This window comes from Phyllostomus discolor, chromosome 11 (genome assembly GCF_004126475.2).
Source record: "Phyllostomus discolor isolate MPI-MPIP mPhyDis1 chromosome 11, mPhyDis1.pri.v3, whole genome shotgun sequence".
Classification (NCBI taxonomy): Eukaryota; Metazoa; Chordata; class Mammalia; order Chiroptera; family Phyllostomidae; genus Phyllostomus; species Phyllostomus discolor.
In genome coordinates, this window is record NC_040913.2 from 26,816,139 (window position 1) to 26,829,665 (window position 13,527).

General features: G+C 33.2%; 1 protein-coding gene across 1 annotated transcript; it reads right to left on the minus strand.

Annotated features, from left to right (window-relative positions):
- Positions 1-10,683: 10,683 nt before the first annotated feature.
- Positions 10,684-11,505, minus strand: LOC114508476 (protein chibby homolog 2-like). Its single transcript, XM_028526358.2, has one exon. It carries the CDS (start codon positions 11,503-11,505, stop codon positions 10,684-10,686), a length of 822 nt encoding a protein of 273 aa, XP_028382159.1.
- Between the last annotated feature and the right edge of the window lie 2,022 nt (positions 11,506-13,527).

Consider the following 13,527-nt stretch of genomic DNA (forward strand, 5'->3'; position numbering starts at 1 on the left):
GACAAACTGGAATATAATGCATGCAGTGTTAAATAAAAGCAAATGATCAATTTCTACATTATTAAGGAACTTATTTAGCTAAGCAAACAAAGGAAATATTTACAATAAAGGGCTGAGGACATTAATAAAAATAATGGGAGATGGGACTGGATGACAGAAAGTGAAGGGGTTAGGCAAAGAACATCTATATGCATGACCCATGGACCCATGGACACAAACAGTGGTGTGGGGATTGCCTGTGGTAGGGAGCTGGGTGGAGGCAATCAAAGTACAGAAAAGTGAGGAAATCTGTAATAGCATAAACAATAGCATACAATTTTAAAAAATAAAAAGTGTAAAAAATAAAAAAATAGCATTTATATAGCAATTACTGTTTATCAGAACTGTATTAAGCATTGTATACACATTAATTTATTATTTTATGCTCATGGAGTCATGAAGTAGATATGGTTATTCTCATTACAGATGAGCAGAGTGAGACATAGAGAGTTAATGTACCCAAGTTTATTTTTTTTGTAAGTTAGTGATGGAGGCAGGAATTGCCCCCAAACTGTCCTGGTCCAGTATCTGTGTTCTTTATTAGTTTGTTATATGCCCTTAGAGGACATATCTGTATAGTTAATGTGTGCATCATCAGTCTCACCAGTAAATGTGGAAATAGATATTAAAACAAAAATGCCATACTCACTTGCAAGTAGAGCAGATGGCAAAAATGTGTAAAGGCCTTATTCCATGGAAAATAAGGATGCATATGGGGAAATTGGTTTTAAACATTGTTGATGGGAAAGTAAACCAGGTGCAGACATTCCAGAGGTTTTTAGTAATATTTGGTAAAAACATGTATGCAAATATCCCACGTCCAGCAGTTAGTCTCACAGCAGAGTATAGACCCCTAAAAAATATTCCCCACAAGACTACAAGGGATATTAATAAGGACATACATCACAGTGTTGTAATTTTTGGTAGCACAGAGCTGTAGGCAAATTACAATTTCATTACTAGAGGGATAGATTTATAACTGAGATATATCTGTCTGTCTGTAGATGTATGTATATCATATATATGTTTTTGATAAATGAATACATTGAAAATGAGTTACATTTATTATGAGAGCACTGATATATCTCCAGAACCTAATGTTGTGGAAAAAGTAAGAGTACAATACAGTACATAGGACAAAATGAAAACTCACATTTCAAACAAATCTATATAATTTATAAAAGAAACATGTATACCCAATTCAGCATAATTTACATAAAGTGAAAATATCTGCACTAAATACAGTGGAGAAGATGTCAAGAGTGTGTCTGCATGTGAGGTAGAGTATGGAAATCTGTGTTATTTGAAAAATGCAGTTAAAATAAGAGAGCAGTTGAAAAGAACTCATAATTTATTAATTTGTAATTTCTCTGTTTAGATTATTCATATTTATATTTTATAAAAATATACATTTAATATATAAATATCAAATGTATTTTGTTACAACTCAAAAGATTTAGTATTTTAAGTAAGGTTTTATGTTAATACTAGAGTCAGTAAATATTTTTGCAACAATTTAAAATTTATATGTGTACATTTATACATATATTTTACAACTTTGTCCTTTAATACTTTTCAGCACAATGCTTTTAATGCACAGGTCTGTCTTTATTAAGCATACTACCAAAGCATGTATTTATTTTGATAGGTATTACATATATCTTACTTTGATTAATAATCAAGAAAATGTTTTAAAGGGGATACATTTAAAATAAGGGTATCTAAGAGTGTGACATTTTAATATAAAGTGCTATGAAAATGAGATATTAAAACATAGTCATAATACAATTGATTTTATAACTTATTTTTCATTTTAATGCCACCTGCATATAAACATAATTAGTGTTTAATCCCTAACATTGCCTCTTGAGACTTTTCCTTGATTTTAGATATGAAGTGAATGCTAGATGACTCATTCAGTATGATTCAGTGCCCTTGAGGAAGGTTGAATAGAATAGCTTATATTGGGAAGATGAATTCCCTGTGGCCTGTAACATCTCAGAATGTAACATTTTTAAAAGCTAGAAATATTTTTCCACACAATTAGCACAAAATCACATTGTCAGGAATTTGCCTTCAGGTCATTAACTAATATGTTCACTAACAACTTGCCTAAAGTGGATTAAAAAAAAGACTTTAATGTCTGAGTCAGAACTGTGACTGATTTGGAATTTAACCATACTCACTGGAGCTCTGTCAATAGGCTCCTACTTTCAGTATTTCTGTTGTAACCCTGGCAGTGACATTCAAAAAATACATTTCTATCTCATGTTTTTTCACTGTCTAAATACTATTTAAACAAAATTCGTTTAATTTTCTCACATTTGATCCTGCCTCTCTTACCGTGAAAGTAATGTGTCATTTATCATAGAAAATAAAACAATATGTGTGATCTCTTTGTAAAGTTTTACATTTAATGTTGTGGTATTTGCACTGTGTAGAAAGAATATTAAATAAAAATATTGTGACAAAGACAAAAAATTCAATACATTGGTCCTTATGAAGAAAGTTGTCTATAATGCATGCTAAATTTCTCTAAGTTGAATTATAGATGAGCAGTGTGATTTAGATGTTTTAGATCTTTTTATGTTTAGATGTTTTTTATGTTTGCTATAATTTAAAGTATTTGCATATGTAAGCAATTAGTAATTTATGCCATCTTGTTTTTAACATAATATACATTATTTTAAAATTTACTAATTTTATGATTATTTTTACTTTTTCATGAAATTTAGTAGACTATTAATGTTTTACGTAGTATTGTTGCAGTTTTCAGTTAACCATATTTTGTTAATTTATAAAATGTATTTATTTAAATTAATTTATATCTAAAATATATTTATTTTGTTACTATTAGAAAGGTAGACAAAAGCCCTGGCTGGCATAGCTCAGTGAATTGAGCACAGGCTGCGAACCAAAGCATTGCAGGTTCGATTCCCAGTCAGGGCACATGCCTGGGTTGCAGGCCATGGCCCCCAGCAACCGTACATTGATGTCTCTCTCTCTCTTTCTCCCTCCCTTCCCTCTCTAAAAATAAATAAATAAAATCTAAAAATAAAAAATAAAAAAGTAGACAAAAGAATACAAACTGTTATTGTTTGACTGAAAAGCCTTGAATTTTTTAACTCCTAAAATTTTCAAACAAAAAGCATAAAATAATAACAGAAGGTAAACAAAAACCTCGGTTTATCAGATACTTATTTGTTTTATTGCTTCAGTCATGTTGTATAACAACACCCACATCAGTGATAAATTTAGTAAGCATGCATTTGGCTCATAGGACTATGAGTTGGTGATGTAGGATTATAGGTTGCTCTCTAGTTTATGCTGGGCTTGTGCGCATGCCTGTGCTCAGATGGCCATTGGCCTCCAATGGGATGACTGGTGGAAACTGAATCTGCTCAAGATATCTCCCACCTTGAAGCACACAGTCCAAGAGTGTTCTCAGTGTTAGAGGGAGACGTACATAAGTAAAATCAAATGTTGTTTTTTCTTTTTGATTTTTTTTTTGTAGGTTTTGTTTGAGTCAGCTGATCACATCTTCTTGGCCAAAGCAAGTCAGGTGGTTTAGCTCAAATTCGGTTTGGGAGAACATTTGGAATGAGCATAAGGAGCAGTGACAAAATAAAAGTGTTTTGCAAACTATCACACTTAGGAAATTAAATCCCTAGTGCTTATAGAAAAGATTTACAGAGTTTCTTTTATGTCTCATTTGTTATATCTTGTGTTACAATTACTCAAATTTTACCTCGGCTTTATATTATAATCACCTTAATTCAATAAATTTTATCAAAGATACATTATTCATTATGCACTGGTAATAGTGATAGTTTCTAGAAACTGTATAGTGCTAAATATTTTTAGGGGGGGAAAATGCATCTTTATAGGTGTAGTTTTACTACCTTGGAGATATATTCAGGGAATTTAGAGTTTAAAAATTAAAGGTGAGGGAGAATCATAAATAATACTAGCTATTGTACTTTCTTATTGCTGATAAACGTCATCTCTTTCCATTAGCTTCCCTAGAAATACATGAATATCATGATTATTTGTGTGTTTTCTTTTGGATTTAGCAAAATAAACAAGCACAAAGACTTCCTTTTTGGTTGATCCAATTGTATGTCATTTTGGCTTGCACTCTGAATTTAATTTAGCTTATCACAATTCTTTCAGTAAAAAACCTATAATTTCAAACAGCTCTAATATTTTTCTAGCATCCCTAACTATTCAGTGATTTCCCTTTGGAGACCCCTAATGAGGCATTTTCTCGTAATGGCTGTCTGGCTTATTATAGTCCCTGAACATAAGGTGTAATATCCTGAAAATAAAATAACTGATGATCTATTTTCATTTTTTTTGAATTTGTGTTATTTTCCAGTTGCTTTCATGCTTTTCATTTCCTACATTCAAAAATCATATACTAATTGTATTTTAAGGACTGAAAAAATGTTAATATATGCTTCTTATGTAGTTATGCAAATATTTAAAATATGTTAAAAGAAAGTAATTATAATAGTGTCTTAGAGGAAAAAAGTCTTGCTTCATAGTTTCAATTATCCTTTTATTTTTCCTTTTTAAACTGTGAATCGTTGTCAACACATTATAGATCATTAACATCTTTTGTGATTTCCTTGAAAGATAATTCACTGATGGTACAAATATTTGATATTAATTGGGCAGTATTCTCTAATTTATTTAAAATGTATACATATTCAGGATTATAAAATGTCTACATGTTGTTTTTTATGAGTTTTTAAGTACTTTGATTCATGTTGGGTTGGCAAATGTTTAACAGCCAGCTCTACCAGAAAAAATAAAATAACAACCTTAATTTGGAGTATATGAAGTTCAAGACATGAACGTGAGGCCATGAATCCAGAGATGGGAGGTGTTGTGTACAGTCCTCTCACCGAGCAAGCTCTGTGAGTGTGCTCCAGCACCCCGAGTCCTTGAGTAGCTTGTCTCAGTTTTTCAAATCGTGTAGAGATACAGCTTATTTTCATAGCTCTTCTGGCAATGAAAAACCTACAAGGACTGACAATAAAAATTATTTATGTGAATGTGGGCAAGGACTTTATGTGTAGGGTACATTGGATGGGCCTTATCATCCCATTTAAATAGCACAACATTTACTGAGTCCTAGTGAACTACCTGGAATATTTCCAGGATTCACTTTCTGTACAATAATGTTTGTTCGGCATTTATCCCCACAAAAGACACACTTTTATTAGTAGTTCTTATATGAGATGATGTGTACATAAATAGTAAATGCAAAAGACACTCTATATTAGTGAGAATTAGTAGGTCAGTGACTCAACAACTGGGGACTTAGCAAACCATTGTTCCTCCTTAACAAACAGCAGTTTTCTAATTTTAACTTTAAAAAAAGTAACATTAACTATTAAAGAATTGCTGTTGATTTCCAGGAAAAAATAGGAGTCAACATTGCTAGTTAAAATGTCACATCTTAAAATAATTGAGTGTAATTTGTTTGCTTACTCTGTGAAGGATCATGGAGTTATACATCAAGTGGAAAAAAAAAAAAACAAAGTGCTGGATCTACCTAAAAAATAGAATATTACTTGAAATAGCATTTAAATATGATGAATTTTAAAGCATGCCTTGTAGTAATTTGCTGTTATACATTGGGGAGCAAGTTATTTATCCAGTCTGAAGTCTCAATTGCCTTCTGAAAAAAAATATGAATAGTATTTGTACCTACTATATGATATAATTTAAAGGTTAAGTAAAATACTTGCAAGACATTATAAATCTAGCTCAAATAAATGTTAGTTATTAATATGCGTAATTTAATGTTGATAAATTGCAGGTCCATGAACTTAAAAGCTTATTTTTGGTCACAGTTTATATATATGCAAAGAATACTTGATATCACAGTTATGTTTAATGCTGTTAGCATACATCCATGTATGACGACAAAAATATTCGGTTTAAAATGAGAACACAACTGCTAATAAGACAGTAGATGTAAATACAGCACATCAGTAAATGAAAAAAATAGGATAAATCTTATTTTATATTTCATTCTGATGCTTCACATCTCACTGTTGAAAACGAAAAAGCAAGTCACAAATTAGAGAAAATATTTGCAAGGCAAGTAACTCTAAAAGGGCCAATATCCCAAATATGTAAGGAACTGTTAAAATTTAATGAGAAGATTGGGCCCTGGCTGGCATAGCTCAGTGGATTAAGCGTGGGCTGGGAACCAAAGTGTCCCAGGTTCGATTCCCAGCCAGGGTACATGCCTGGGTTGTAGGCCATAACCCCCAGCAACCGCACATTGATGTTTCCCCCCCCACCTCTCTCTCTCTCTCTCTCTCTCTCTATCTCCCTCCCTTCCCTCTCTAAAAAAAATAAATAAAATCTTTAAAAAAAAAGAAAAAAATTAATACAAAGACAAGAAAGGTCATAACAGAATAACTGACATATACTTTCTTAGAAAAGATATGCTAATGGCCATAAGGCTTAGCAAAATATATTCAACATCAGTAGCTATCAGGGATATACAAATTAAACCACAGTGAGCTAACTGCTTCATATCCACTAGAAAGACAAAAAATTCAAAAGTCTGGCAATCATTTTTCGAAAGTATTAAACGTTAAAGAATGCAGGTATGAATAAATTCCTTGAGAGGAAAAGACAGGATAAAATCCTGAGTAGATAGAGAGGGATTAACTTTTGATAAACCTATTTTCTTTTTAATAGGAGGGAAAGCAGGCACTGTGTATACAGAGCAAGTAAAATTGTATTTATGGTAAAATGATAATGTCAGAGTTTTTGATGTATTCATTTTTAGGAATCCATGAAGCAGGTTGGTCATTTGGTAGTGAGAGATGTGAGAGTTATTTGAGGTAATTGAAAGATTTTAAAATCTTGTTACACTGGAAAGCAGAAAAAATGTAGGATTGCTGGACAATATTTATCCTCCATTTTCATTTGGAGTCATTTTACAGTGTTAATACCCGTATTTTGTGTAGAGTAAGACACTGTAGAGACTGAGTGGGTAGAGTGTGGAGTCACACTACATGAATTCAAATCCCATTTCTGAAATAAACCATAACATGTGATCTTGGAAAGAGTCCGATATTCCTGTGCTTCTTTTTCCTCACCTGTAAAAAAGGGTGATTGATAGTACTTAGCTTGTTTTTAGAGATGAAGTGAGTTAATATGTGTATTTAGATACTCTTAGTATATAGTGTTATCTCTATGCTAATAACAGTAATACCTCTGGCCAGCTTCAGCTGCTCTAAGCACAAGTAAACAAGGACATAGACAAGGTATAGACAAGAAAAAAGTACACAGTTGCAGGGATTCAAGGTTGAAAGTTTTTCAGGTCAGTGCACTGGACAGTGAGTTTAAAAAGTAAAGAGCAATTTTAAAAATTAAAAAAAAAATAAAGAGCATTTTCAAAGGTATAATATTGAACCAGAATCAAGAGAAATGAGAATATGGGGTGGGGGTGGGGTATTGAAATAATGCTGATCCAGCTAATGAATTGGATTTCTGCATGAGCTGGGTGAGTAGGGAAATAAGATAGAGGTGTAGGTGGTATATTCAGAAAGTGAGATAATTCATATTTTTGAATCATTTTACTTGAGAATCATAAAAGTCTTAATTTAAGGAGTGACTATGGGGATGGAAACTGAGGTGACATGAGGAAACAGTTTGGTTTCCAGAGATAAGAAGACCCAAGGAGATGTGTGGCTCATTTCCGGAGTACTTATCTGTGTGTACTTTGAAGCCATACACAAGCATAAAAGCAGAAGGGCATGGGGAGGACTACTATTATGAGCCACATTCCAAAGGTTGTAGTGTCTGAAGGAGAATGAAAAAGAAGTCTGAATGTGAAGTATCACGTAGGATAGAAAGTGGTATTTCATACCATGTGCTTCACTGAAACTGTATCTTTCAAATGAGGAAATAAGATAAAAGTTTTGGAAATGCAGTGAGAAATGAGAAAACCTGCACTAGGCCCATCTTTGGCAGTGCTTAAAAGCCTTCATCAGAAAGGCATACTGACACAGCAGCATCATTTGAGGTCTACCCAGGTTAAGAAGATAAAAGGAACTTCCACAGAAGAGGTTCAAGTTACAGGAGGTTTGATAAAATGTTTCAGGAGGGTAGGGAATGATGGAAGAATTGCCACGTTTCAGAGTATGTAAAGAGCATCATGGAGTATAAATCAAACAGAAGGATGGACCTGCAAGCCTGAGACTTCTGGCGCTAAGTAGAGCTTAGTACATGAGTTTAGACCAGATGATGTCTTAAAGATAAGCAATCTCTCATGGCTAAGAAGATGTTTGGAGCATTCATGTGAAGCTGTCTCCTGCAGTTAGTAACTGCTCGCTGGTCTGGAGGAAGAGCAGTCCCCTTGGGAGCATTACATATTCAGTTATCCTTCTGGTGCTTACCCTTCCTCGAAACCATGAAGAGAGATCTAGAAATGGATAATGGAGACCATTTACAGTAAAGTTGTTGTGTGGTGAGCATCGCAATACATTAAAATAATTTATTTTTTAACACATAATTTTCATAAAATTGATGTCTAACAATACATATAAAAACTTTTTAATGTACAGTTAACTATATCCAGTTTATTACATGGAAAAATATAGTTTCTATATAGTATTCCATCAGTATGATGTTAACTAGAAATTTTAGTAGAATATTTTGATTAGTTTGTAAAGGTGAACTCTCATAAACATTATAATGAATTAAATCAACGTAAATTGTTTTAACCCATTTCTTAATTAATTAATTTCTCACTGGTAGAGTGGGCTATGAAAATCCAAGTTTCTTTGTAGCAGCGCCAGTCCTTAGCTTAGCATTTGACTTCCAAGAGGACACTGAGATTCTGATCAGTGTGTCCTGTTCTTTCTGCCTAACCTGAGTTGCTGCAGATATAACTCTGATGCAGTAATGGCAGCCTTCTCCCAGAGAGGAGTCATTGATGCCCATGCCTGCTCAGGGTCACCAATCTTCCCAACCTCACCACCGAAGAGTAAAATAGTTTATTTCTCCAAAACACCACATCAGGGAATTTCTAAAGCAAGGACCTTAAATTAATGTGTAGTCAATAAAGTGACATATCCATGAATTCCTGAAACAGGAACTCGTCCATTCCCCCGCCTGCAGGCTGCTTCCACATCTTGCCAGGTTGGGAAAATGATAAAGGCTTTGCATTTCTTCCCTGTCCCAGTTTGTACTACAGGTCAGTTGAGAACTTATCTATAAATCTTTTCTTCTCCAGGGCTGAATCATTTTATTTAAATGGTAGCTATTACGGGGTAGGGCAAAAGTGGGTTTACAGTTGTAAAAATGTGAAACGCTATTCTTATATTATCATTTACTAATCATTGCCCTATTTCCCATACAAATAACTATAAACCTGCTTTCTCCCCACTGTATATGTTCCAGGGAACAGTGGTCAGTAAACTCATCAGGCAGATGAGCTCTCAAGGAATAAAGTAAAACTGTTTACTTTATATACTATGGAATGCTTAAAATCAAGGGATATGTCTTTTTTTTTTTAACTTTTTACAGTTAAATGCAGTTGTATTGGTCAGTGAAGTGCTAATTAGAGGTATCCAATAAATGTACACTGACTTTCTGCATATGTGGCAGCACCTAGGGAAGGGGAAATGTGTTCTCTTTCTATACTTTTCTTATACTTCTGTTCTCCCAACACCACACAAGCATCAGAATGAGATATATCTATTATATTTAATAAAGTACATTAAAGGTTTAAAATAAGGTAGTGCACCAGGCCTTGGCAGTTTGTGATATAGTTTTCTGCAACTACATATGTAACCCTAATAAATCCATGAGCCCATCATGTGACTCAGTTCCTGCAGTTTTTTTAAAGGATTCAGCTAGATCAATTAGCAATGGTAACAGTTCTGAAAACTCTATTTCTTCCATCCCCAGTTTTCATTGAACTTGAACTTAGTCACAGATTCACATTCCAAACTCCAAAGCTCCTATTACAGTTTGGGAGACTCGTTCCCTCACTCCTTTTTCTCTCTTTACTGCATTTATTAGATACAACAGCCACCATCCCAGTAAGGTAAAGGAAGAAGAAGATACATGAGGGAAAAATAAAGAGAAAATGAGGAAGCCTGTGAATGAATGGTCATTAAAAGTTTTTGTGCTATCACATACTTTTCTAATTCTCATTTTTCTATTGGCCTCCTCATTGAGATCATTGTAGTAAGCATAAGGAGACAAGAAATATATACATCTTTTTTTTTCCCATACAGGTGAACTAAGTATGCAAAACTTTATATTTCACTGTATCACTTACAATTCAAAGAGCCAATTTTAAGAGATATTTCCTCTGTGATGTTAAGTTTTTTATGGTATTCATCCACTGTCTTTGAATATCAATGTCCCATTCGATTCATCCAGCATCACATTTTGAGCAACACATTCTTTGTTTTCTAAAATAAAGTTAGCTACTAATAGGAGAGTAAAAATTAAGGAAAAATAACTTGTTTTAACTTTTAAGGACATTATTTATTTTCCAGGATCAGGTACTGAGAGAGCACTGCACATTTCCAGGCTCTCGACTCCCCAGTCCAATAATATTTAACCTTCAAAAACTTTAATTTTTTTCCTCCAATGTCAATGATTTTCATGGCTTGCTGGTTTCATGGTTGCTTCAACTAATGCTTCTCCTGTTCTATTTTCTTGTTGTGCATTTTTCCAGCAAGAGTGCTTGTTGTCTTTTCCTTGAAGAACCTCATTCCACTCCTCAAGGACCTTTGCCTCTTCCAGAAGGGCTTTTTCCTCCTCTTGAAGAGCACGGTTTTCCTCTCTGAGTGCTTTGTTCTCCTCACGAAGGGCCCGTTCCTCCTTCCACAGAGCCTGTTCTTCCTTCTCTAGCGCTGCTTCTTCTTTCATCAGGGCTAGTCCCTCCATCTTGATTGCACTCTCCTGATGTTTCAGGGCCTTGATCTTCTGGTGGAGAGACCTTATTTTTTCTTGAAGGGCTTTCCCCTCATTCTCGAAGGCTGTCTTCTGTTCCCTGACAGCTTTTATCTGAGCTTGCAGGGCTCGATACTGTTGCCAAAAAGAGTTTCTTTCTGTGCTCAGTGCATTCATCTTTTCCTCAAGTGGTTTTTCACTTTCAAAAATCATATTCTTAAACTTCCGTAGGATCTGGTTTTGCTGCCTCAAGGTCTGATTCTTTTCCCGGATTAACTGGTTGTCCATTCGGAAGGCTTTGTTTTCTCTTCGGAGAACTTTGTTTTCTTCCCAGAGGGACTTGTTTTCTCTTCTAAGAGCTTTGTTCTCCTCCCTGGACACCTGGTTCTGTCTCTGAAGCCTTTGTTTCACTTCCTGAGATTCACATTTGAGCTTATTTTGATTTTGGGTGCGAGAGAAAAAACAAGAAAACAAGCACAATATCTTTCTTCTATTAATCCACTTTGGTTCAGAGACCATTGTCTCATTAGTGTTTTATCTGAGCAAACTATACAAACTCCAAGTGTGCTGGGTTCAACCAAGGTAAACTAATGATTATTGGCAACAAAAAGTACTGAATTGGGTGAGAATTTGTCCATATAGTATTAGCTGTTGTGTTGATTTGCACAGGAAATACTACAGCAGGGATCTAAACAAGGCTCGGTTAGGCCCACCACTGCAGGATAAAACAGTGAAAGTAGGAGAAAAGTCAGTACATTAACTATTAGGTTGATATAACAAAATGAATAAGTGTAAATAAATCTTAGCTCAAATAAATTACAAATTAATAAATTCTACATTAAAGATTGAATATTGAACAAGGTTAAGGCATTGAATTGTTTTCGGTGCTAAACTCAACTCTGCGATACAATATTACCAACCTATTTGTCTTCTACTAATAGATTCAGTATTTATAACTAAGTCACCTGGTATTGATGTGGAAAAAGCCAGGTATTGAAAAAACATTTCTGGCTTTGTAAGAACTAGAAAATATTTTTAAAAGAGATTGTACACGATAGATTTTTTCCACATTTACTTAGACATTTAGTAGTGATGAATTTAAACACACATTCACACTTACATTTCTGTGTTCTCTGTATTCTCTGCCAATCTAATTTCTTTCAGGTCTAGAAAACAACTAGGCAACAGTGATCATTATATGACATCACTATGGGTGACATCATCCATAGTGACATTATATAATGCTGACACCAGTGAAAGCTATGCATAGTGTTTGGCTGTTTTTTTAATATGTGTTTCAGGAAAAAATATATGTGATTTTATTCTATTTTTTTGTTATTTGAGACTTGCTTATTTTTGTTTGTCTCTGTTTTTCTCTACCCTGTGCTAAATGTAATCAGTTTATGCATCTTTAATGTTTTCTTTGGTCTTTCAGGAGGTATTGTTTTTTTGGTGTTTTTTTTTTTTTAATTAAATTTATTGGGGTGACATTGGTTCACAAAACCATATAGGTTTCAAGTGCATAACATTTCTGCCAAGAAAACCTTTCCCAAACAATACATCATTATGTGTTATGTGAGGATTTATCCTGACAGGATTATATGTCAGGCACTGGAAATGTGCATAAGAAAGTAAATATTTCAGAGGGTTTTATTAATAAGAAAACTAAACAGGGATTTTGAAATATTCTTTCCTGCATGCTTTCCGTTTTGCCTATTGGTGACCAATGAAGTCTCTTTTAAAATTTATTTTTAAAAATATGGTTACATTTAATGCTTTCCTCTATTATTAAACTAATATGCATCTAGTCATTGCTTCCATATAAATTATTAAAATTTATTTAAAACATTTATTTTTGTTATTAGCTAAGTAACTTCTAATTATTGTTCTTAGGAATTGACTAGTAGTAGTAAATATACAATCAAAGGTGGGAATATTTTAAATGATTTTAAGATTTCTACTGAATAATCAATGTTAGGTAAATTTGTATGTTAAAGGAAATAGCACTGGAAGTTTTTAACTCCAATAATCTTATTAAAAATAAATTTTCTATTCAATATATATCCACTGTTATATATAAAACAGAAGAATACTTATTTTTATATTTTAATGTAAACTTTTCTGGACATATTAAAATATTTTATATAATAAATGTCATGATATTTAATGATTTGCATTTATTAATTTATCATTGGTTTAAGGTATAAAATGTGAAAATTGAATATGCAATAGCATTTATAAGCCCAAACCACTCATACTTGAATAAAGATTTGTCAATATATTCATCAAACCAGATTTTTCTTAACAGTTGTTTACAAAGTATCTGCTTAACAAAGTTGAAAAAGGTATTTTTCTTACACATTTATAACTCTCTATTAAACTCAGTAAAAATATTAAAACAAAATCTTCATTCTATGAAAGCTTATATAAAATTAAAACCCATGTGAAAGTTCTTTCATTTCTTTGTTTTTATCTTGATGAAAGTGAAATATCCATTTGACCATCTTCATCTATAATTACATTAAGAAAGTTTTTCATGTG

Bases quoted from the DNA above. Each gene is read 5' to 3' on its own strand.
- LOC114508476 (XM_028526358.2), bottom strand. From the start codon at position 11,505: ATGGTCTCTGAACCAAAGTGGATTAATAGAAGAAAGATATTGTGCTTG.